The sequence below is a fragment of the Pygocentrus nattereri genome, chromosome 12, assembly GCF_015220715.1.
Source record: "Pygocentrus nattereri isolate fPygNat1 chromosome 12, fPygNat1.pri, whole genome shotgun sequence".
NCBI classification, from domain to species: Eukaryota; Metazoa; Chordata; class Actinopteri; order Characiformes; family Serrasalmidae; genus Pygocentrus; species Pygocentrus nattereri.
The window spans coordinates 37,675,676-37,685,235 of NC_051222.1; the positions used below are offsets into that span (position 1 = coordinate 37,675,676).

General features: G+C 39.6%; 1 protein-coding gene across 1 annotated transcript in view; it reads left to right on the forward strand.

Annotated features, from left to right (window-relative positions):
* trim35-1 (tripartite motif containing 35-1) overlaps positions 1-9,359 on the forward strand; it is a 12,255-nt gene extending 2,896 nt beyond the window's left edge. Inside the window, exons 4-6 of the mRNA XM_017682975.2 lie at positions 4,578-4,600; positions 4,708-4,826; positions 8,209-9,359. Of these exons, the coding sequence (XP_017538464.1) occupies positions 4,578-4,600; positions 4,708-4,826; positions 8,209-8,870 (804 nt within the window). The 3' untranslated portion in view covers positions 8,871-9,359. The remainder of the gene's footprint in view (positions 1-4,577; positions 4,601-4,707; positions 4,827-8,208) is intronic.
* Positions 9,360-9,560: the final 201 nt, after the last annotated feature.

The following is a 9,560-nucleotide window of genomic DNA, read 5'->3' on the forward strand; positions in this document are numbered from 1 at the left end:
TTTGTCATCTTGGAATTTACATCCAATATAATGCCATTTGATCTTCAAACTGAACTTAATCTACAACAAAGTCAACCTGAATAAACACAAAGTACAGACTTTAAAATATAATATAATATTTTGACAGAAAAAAAAGTTATTTAATACCAGCGGGAAAAAGTAATTGCCCCCTTAGTGACATCAACCAATCAACTAATTTTAATTGTTAATTGAGATCAAATGAACTCAGGTCTTAATTACTGGCAGCCCTGAACGGCTGAATATAAACACCATTTAAATAGAACCTTTCCAGCAATGTGAAGTCGAGGCTTAAAGGTCTCGATGAAAAGACATCCTGGAAGAGAAGAGTAAGACATTGAAATATATCAATCTGGAAAAGTTTACAGAGCCATTCATAAGGCTCTGGAGCTCCAAATGGAGAAAACCTGGAAGAGTGGTGAATTTTCCCAAAAGTGGACATAATTTCACAAGGAGCAAAGTAACGAACCATCCAGCAAGCTGCAAAAGAAACCAGATGAACACCTAAGGAACTGCAGGCCTCCGTCAGCGTTCATGATTCAACCATTAAAAAGATAAAGGGCAAAAATGGTATCCATAAGAGCTAATAAAAAAAAAAAAAGAAAGGGCCATGTCACATTTTCCAAAAAAACATGTTAATGACCACCAAGCCTACTGGAATAATAAGACAAGACAAGACAAGATAAGGCTTTATTGTCATTCGCATCACATGTGGTACATGAGGTGGAACGAAATAGTCCCAGTTAACTACCAAAAGTAACAATAAACAATAAATAGAAAGGTGCTAATAACAGCATGAGTACGAGGTAGAGGGTGTACATCTTAATACTGGTATTGTATAAAGTGATGTATAAAGTGACATGTGTAGGGGTGATATAGTGGAGGCGCTGATTCAGTACAGAATTATGTTCTGAGTCAGAAATTGCAACTTTTCTGAGACATCATACCAACAATTAAACATGGTGGTGGTAGTGCGATGGTATTGGGATGCATCGAATATTCAGTCCGTCAGTCCATATATTCGTCAGTCCATGAGCTGAAGCTCAAGCAGAATTGGATCACTTTAGACAGCAAAGCACAAGTGGAAATCTAACTCTGGATGTCTCAAAAGAAACAAAATCAGGTTGTGTAATGACCTCGTCAAAATACTGACTTGAACGCGCTTGAGATGCTGTGGAAGCACTTTAAACAAGCAGGTCATGCTGGAAAGCCATCTAGTGTGGCTTAAACAAAGCATCTATGCAAAGAAGAGTCGACGGAAATTCCTCCACAGCGATGTGAAAGACTGATATCCAGTAACAGGAAGTGTTTGTTTATGTGACACTGGAGATAAGCAAGTTTTATTTTGAGGAAATCCAGGGGCGTGGTCAATACAGTACAGGTTCAGGTAGCCAACACAAAGAGCAGGAGGGACAGACATGACAAGGAATACAATGTACAACCAGCACAAACATCCAAACAATCAGCATAAAGACCAACGAAACCAAGGGGTAAACACGGCTTAAATACAAGAGGGCTAACAAGGGATAACTGGATACAGGTTGAAACACAGGTGGGAGCAATCAGGGGTGGGGTCTGAAAACAACACCAACAGTGGTTGGTGTAGTGTAGTGGTTAACACCTCTGCCTGGGTTCAATCCCCCACCTGGGTAAGCACCCTACACTATGCCAATAAGAGTCCTTGGGCAAGACTCCTAACACCGCCTTCGCATACTTGTGTAAAATGATCAAATTGTAAGTCGCTCTGGATAAGAGCGTCTGCCAAATGCCGTAAATATAAATGTAAAACAAGGGGGCCGAACTCAAACACAACAAACGCACATGGACGATCAGAAAGTAAACAAAAAGCACATGGAGGAGTGGGAGGAGCCAATTGTGACCGTTTAAAGTTGTTGCTGCTAAAGTTTCGAGTTTCGATGAACAAGTTTCGATGAGCAAATGCTTTTTCAAGTATGAGAAATAGAGCTTTGTCTTGACGTTTTCTATGAGAATCTGCAACCAAGTATTACAAAAGTTACAGATATGTAAGTTAAGGTGATACTTTTTTGATCCCACAAACGGGAAAATTCCACCTCCGCATTTAACCCATCCATGAAGTGAAACACCACATACACACTAGTGAATACACACACACTAGGGGGCAGTGAGCACACTTGCCCGGAGCGGTGGGCAGCCCTATCCGCAGCGCCCGGGGAGCAGTTGGGGGTTAGGTGTCTTGCTCAAGGACACCTCAGTCATGTGCTGTCGGTTCTGGGGATCAAGCCGGCAACCTTCCGGTCACAGGGCCAGTTCCCTAACCTCCAGCCCACGACTGCCAGCCACAAAGTTGTAACAGGCGTTTTAGGTGTTACAGTCTCTGAAGAACACACTCTATTTTATACATTATCTACACTAAAAGACCAAAAGTTTGTTGACACCGGTTACTTTTTCTGAAATAAAGTGTATTAATAGGGAGATTGCATTGATGATAGATGATTAGTTGCCCACTTCAATTCATCCCAAAGGTACTGCATGGAGCTCCAACACTCTGGAGAATGCAGTTCCATTGCTCCACAACCCAGTGCCTGAGGGATTTATACCCCTCTAGGTCATGCTTGGTTTTGGGTACAGTGACATGGTGACACCAAAGTGGCCCTCTCTATTAGCGGTGCTTTTCTACTGGGTAGAAAAGGTACGTATTCAATAATCATGTCTAATCCGGAAACAAAAAGGGAGTCTTCTGTTACCGGAAAAAAGAGAGTTATCATATTACAGGTGCATTATACAAATAAAGGATTACACCGAAACCACTTTAATCGCTTGCAGCATTTTTCCTTCCTATGTCTGTTGTAAAGGCTGTAAATAAAATCACGACAAACACGTTTACAATGGTGTTACCTTATAATCCAGATATCCAAGATCTAAGCTGTTTCTTATGTGGTAAATATGCCTTTTGCTCCTGAGTTTGCTAGTGTTCATTTTGAGTGATGTAAGTCCACACGCGTGTCAAAACACTAAAAATCGAAAAAAGCTTTTCATACATCACAGAAAATAAACCAAACTGTGAAAAGTAGTAGCAGCTGCATCTGATATGCATTTATTACCCATGTTGATTGAAATGTCCAAATGGCTCATTAGCTAAACGGTTATCAGTATTAATCTGAGAATATTTAAAAATCTGTGAACAGTGTAGGAATTACAACCATTTTCATACATAATATGAAATAATACACATTTTCACACTTTAGCAACTGTGTAATTACACATGAATAACATATGCAACAACAATTTAACTACTGATGATATAATTACTGTTACAGATCGATTACAGAAGTACAGCCCATGTAATTACATGTGTATCAACTTCAGTTTTGCCTCATGTAGTTATCCGTTTGATACACTACAGATCAGCAGTCTTTTCCAGCAGTTGAAGGAAGTATGTTTTACATAGTTACATTTATGTTTTACATAATTACTGTGGAATAACTGTTATAACAAGATAACTTAATCACATTGATTAACCCTTCTGTAATTACACTGTACCTATATAACATCTACACAGGAACTTTCCTATAATGCCGTGTTAAAGTTTCAATTTGAACTAAGTGGGCAGGTCCTGTGTAGTTGCCATGTAGGTGTTGTGTAATATCAGAGTGGTAATATGGATGTTGGTTCTAATGCAACATATTAATAAGTGTCATAAAAGTATGTTAATATAAGGGACGTCTGCTGTTCTGTCACATTACAGACTGATTTAAAGCTGAAACTGGTTACAGCTTTACAACATAATTGCTGGCTAAATGGTAAGAAAGCTGGCAGATACAGTGTAAATAATGTCTTAATGTCAGTTATTACACACTTCATTTTACTGCTGGAAGAACTGCTGTTCTAGTCTGATTACAAACGTAATTACACTTATGTTGTTGCCCTTGTGTAGTTACATGAGAGAGTATAGGCTGTTATAACTATCAAGATACACTTTTGTAATTACATAAGATGTACTTCTATCATCCATCTGTAGTTGTCTTGTTGCATATGTTGTTCACATGTAACTACACAGTTATTAGAGACACTGGGGAATAGTTTTACTCGTCATTTTTAAAAAATATATCACTTTAAAAAGGAAAATAATCCAAAAGTAACAAAGTAATCAGACTGATTAGAGTAGTTATCCTTTGGATTAGGCTAAGTATTCCATTTTTAAAACAGACAGTAACCTGTGCTGAAATACATTTTTAAGTAAGCCCCTTAACTTCATACAAAGTGTGTATATGCCACCAAACAGCTGTGTGTGCAATGAATGCAGCTTAAACTAACCAAATTCGCTCATTAGAAGGGCTGTCGACAATACGCTATTGCCCACTTAGTTATAAATACTACAATGCAGTCTATTAATAAGGAGTGATGAATTATAACACACTCCCATTCCCAGTCTGAAGCCTTGAGCTACACACACCTAGTCTAACCTGTAGTCACAATACAGTGAAAAAGTTTACCTTTGTGCAGATTAAATGTGGAAGCCTTTCTAGTAATTGAATAAAAATAAATGATTTACAATAATTGCTTTCCATGTCTTTCAGAATTTTGACTCCATGTTGCAGAGGTATATATATATTTTTTTATCTACAGCGTGCTTATATTTACACATATACACTGAATGAGTGCACATGTTTTGCTGAGTTTACCTGCATGTATGTGTGGATGTTTTAGAGCTGAATACACAGAGCCGGATTCAAAGTTTGGTTCAGAAATTCTCATCAACATGCCTGAACATGTGGGGAATCTCGGCTACAGAGTGTGGAAGAAGATGAAGGACATATTTCGTTACTGTGAGTAAGAGTCTGTTTAAGTATAATAGATGCAGTGATGGGAACACAGCAAATCCAAGCCGGTTTTTAGCTACAAAGCTTCTCACTCACTCATGTTTGGCAGCCTGAAGATTCTCCACAAGAGGGCACCCTGAGCACAAAAATAGCACACTTTTTTGTCTTGGTATTAAGGAAAATCATACTTTTTGCAAACTCAGCTGTGCATGCATGTGTTTTACTTCTACTTACAACAACTGAGATCATTGATCGTTTAAATAAATAACAGTTTTTACCACCAAAGCTCATTCTAGCACTCCAGTTCCCATTGACTCTAAACTATTGCAGCATGTTACATATGCAGAAATTACACATATTGCAATACTGCATTCACATAGTCTGGGCTGTGTAATATGTCCTTTACACAATCTGGACTGAATGTGAAGGTATCAGGCCTATTGTAATAATAATACGTAGACTCTTGTTAGTACAGTATGTCGCCATCAGCAATAACCATTTCTACTGGAATAAGCAATGCGTTATATTAATGTATTACAAACTTATATACACTGCCTTGACAAAGTATTCATACCCCTTGAACCTTTGCACATTTTTTCAACTTAAATGTATTTTATTGGGATTTTATGTGATAGACCAACAAAAGGTAGCACATCATTGTGAAGTGAAAAGAAAATGATACATGGTTTTCAATCATTTTGGTAAATAAAAATCTGAAAAGTCTGGTGAGCATTTGTATTCAGCCCCCTGTACTCTGATACCCCTTAATAAAACCCAGTGTGACCAATTACCTTCAGAAGTCACCTAATTAATCCACCTGTGTGTAATTTATTCTCAGTATAACTAGAGCTGCTCTGTGAAGGCCTCAGAGGACTGTTAAAGGAAATGAAGTTGTGGAGAAGTGTAAAGCAGGGTTAGGTTATATAAAAATATCCCAAACTATGACCATCTCATGGAGGACTGTTCAACCCACCATCTGAAAATGGAAGGAGTATGGCTGCAAACCTACCAAGACATGGCCGTCCACCTAAACTGACAGTCCAGGCAAGGAGAACACTAATTTGAGAAGCTGCCAAGAAGCCCAAGGTCACTCTGGAGGAGCTGCAGAGATCCACAGCTCAGGTGGGAGAATCTGTCCACAGGACAGCTATTAGTCATGTTCTCCATAAATCTGCCCTTTGTGGAAGAGTGGCAAGAAGAAAGCCATTTTTGAAAGCAAGCCATAAGAAGTCCCATAAGAAGTTTGCAGTTTGCCACAAGCCATGTATCACAGCAAACATGTGGAAGAAGGATGCTCAGGTCAGATGAGACCAAAGTTTAACTGTTTGGCCTAAATGTAAAATGCTATGTGTGGCGGAAAACTAACAACACATATCACCCTGAACACATCATCCCCAATGTGAAACATGGTGGTGGCAGCATCATGCTGTGGGGATGCTTCTTTTCAGCAGGAACAGGGAAGCTGGTCAGAGTTGATGTGAAACAGACGGAGATAAATACAGGGCAATCCTGGAGGAAAACCAGTAAGAATCTGCAAAAGACTTGAGACTGGGACAAAGCTTCAACTTCCAGCTTCACAATGACCCTAAACATACAGCCAGAGCTACAATGGAATGGTTTAGATCAAAGCATATTCATGTGTTAGAATGGCCCAGTCAAAGTCCAGACCTAAATCCCATTGAGAATCCGTGGCAAGACTTGAAAATTACTGTTCCTTAGACACTCTCCATCCAATCTGACTGAGCTTGAGCTATGTTGCAAAGAAATGGGCAAAAAGAATTCAGCCTCTTGATGTGCAAAGCTGGTAGAGACATACCCCAAAAGACTTGCAGCTGTAAATACAGCAAAAGGTGGTCCTATAAAGTATTGACTCGGGGGGCAGAATACATATGCATGCCACACTTTTCATATTTTTATTTGTGAAACTTTTTGAAAACCATGTATAATTTTCTTTTCACTTCACAATTACTTGCTACTTTGTGTTGTTCTATCACATAAAATCCCAATAAAATACATTTAAGTTTGTGGGTGTAACATGAAAAAAATTTGAAAAGTTCAAGGGGTATGAATACTTTTTCAAGGCACTGTAAGAGTGTTATAAGGCACTAAGTAACTCCTTAACATTCCAGGTTTATTTCATACAAAGGCTTATTATTCAGTAACTACAGGGATTTCAGTGCAAACTAACAGAGCTATTGTTAGATTACAGAAGTGTGTAGTAAAAATTTGGTCAAGGCTTGTAAAGATGTTAAAACTAGTCCCTCTAAAATGAAGCATAACATCAACAGCTGTATTTTATTTATTGTTTCTTTTCTGTGTTTACTGTGTATGTTGCACCAAACAGAACAGAGAGAAAGATTCTTGTTTATGCTAAAACTAAATTGAGTGCAACTTATTTTTTCCCATTTTTTAAAAAATGTGCATATAGTAACCCAGTTACAGCTGCACTATACCATCCTGACCAAAACACCACACCAGGAGGTGGTGTATTAACACAAATAATTCCTAGCAGACAAAAAAAAAGAAATCCCAAACAAATGTGCAATAAAAGGCATGAAGTCAATGTACAACTAACAAGGAAACAATGATAACCTAAAAGGGCTAGAGAGCTAAACAAGGAACAAATAGAGTCTACAATGTGAGAACCAGAACTTAATTTCTGATTATCATACATACATACACTCACCGGCCACTTTATTAGGTACTAGTAAAAAGGTGCTAGTAAAAGGCTGGACCCCCTTTTGCCTTCAGAACTGCCTTTAGTTCTTCATGGCAGACTTTCAACAAGGTGTTGGAAACGTTCCACAGAGATTTTGGTTGGTTATTTGAATTACTGTTGCCTTTCTATCGTCTGGAACCAGTCTGCCCGTTCTCCTCTGACCTCTCACATCAACAAGGCATTTTCGTCCACACAACTGACCGCTCACTGGATATTTCCTCTTTTTCGGACCGTTCTCTGTAAACTCTAGAGATGGTTGTGCATGAAAATCCCAGCAGATCAGCAGTTTCTGAAATACTCAGACCAGCCCGTCTGGCACCAACAACCACGCCACGTTCAAAGTCCCTTAAATCCCCTTTCTTCCCCGTTCTGATGCTCGGTCTGCACTTCAGCAAGTTGTCTTGACCACCTCTACATGCCTAAATGCATTGAGTTGTGGCCGTATGATTGGCTGATTAGCTGTTTGTGTTAACAAGCAGCTGATCAGGTGTACCTAATAAAGTGGCCGGTGAATGTATGTTCTTAGCAGATGAGGTACATGGGTGAACATCGGGAGGTTATGAATCAGACAAGGCGCATTCTGAGTGCTCTAATGATTAATGACTCAGACTAATGGTTCAGGACTTTGCTAATAACTTCCAAATCTGCCTACTCTGTTTCTTTATCCAGATCCTGTAGTGCTGGACCCAAACACTGCTCCTGCAGACTTCTCCATTTCAGATGACCTGGTATGCGTCAGAAAGACAAGCCGTGACCGCCCCATCCCTGTACCCCATCGAGGGAACCGAATAGTGCTGGGATCTGAAGGGTACACAGATGGCATCCACTGCTGGGACATCGAGGTTGGAGGGAGCAAGCACTGGACCATTGGGGTGTGTCAACGCTCATACCATTTGGTCCATCCATTGAGCCCTGAGAATGGTTTTTGGTCTCTAACGTGCCATAACGGGGATTCCTATAAGTTACTTTCCTCAAAGTCAAATTGTTTTCGGCTAAAAAAGAAGCTCAGAATGGTGCGGGTACAGCTGGCATGGCAGTACTGTCTGGACTGTTTGAAGAAGAATATTTGGAGTCGGAGTAGGACATTAGGCTTTCTAGATGCTGATGATGGATCCATGATTGCTTTCACTGTAGTGCCCCCTGAGGTGGCGCTGTTTCCATTTCTGATCCCAGGTGAGCGCTTTGCTCCTTTGCGTGTTGCTCCTGCCGACGTACCATTGACTGTGGAGCAAATATTACCGTTTGAAGAAAAGAAAACTAAAGGCACTGTTTATACAATCCTTTTGGTCATAGTTAGTTTCATATTTGGCATGTTGATGAGAAACGAGTGAAAAAGAGAGGAAAAAAAACGCATTTCAGAAACTGTGATTTAGCTGTTTTAATAATCAAAATGATTAAAAATACCAAAAGGTGGAGTGAAGGAATGTGTAAGGAACATCTTGATGTAGCATCTCACATTGATTTACCTATTATTGCTGGCTTGGAAAAGTTCTTTCTAGAAATTGTAAGCATGGAAAATATGGACAGTTGATCAGTTGAATCTTCTGGGGTCTGAGGTCATTCTCTTGATTTGTTCATATCTTCCTAAACTCTCCTTTAAAGGCTCTTTATAGAACATGATCCTCATAAGTTTCATATCTGAACGCTCTGTTATCTTCATCACTACTTTCTAAACCTGCTGCAACAGCTGTAAATCCTCTGACACCATTTCACATGAGTCTCTGATGTGGACTGAATGAAGAATGAAGGGTTTCTGGTGTGACGGTCAGTCCTTAATGATTTCCTGAGTGTCCGTGGGTCAGTTTCACACAGAATGTGGATGGACACACAAATCCAACAGGTCCACACGGTAAGAGGCAGATGACGTGTATCTCAGCCCCTCTTCATAGGCTCATAACTCCGCATGTGAGTCTTGTTGGATCTCGTGATGAGATGGAATGGAAAGGGCAGCTCTACAGATTCAGGAAGTGTTCGAACTGGATTTCTGAGCTGTGTCTTCACAAAGATACAGTTACAGATAC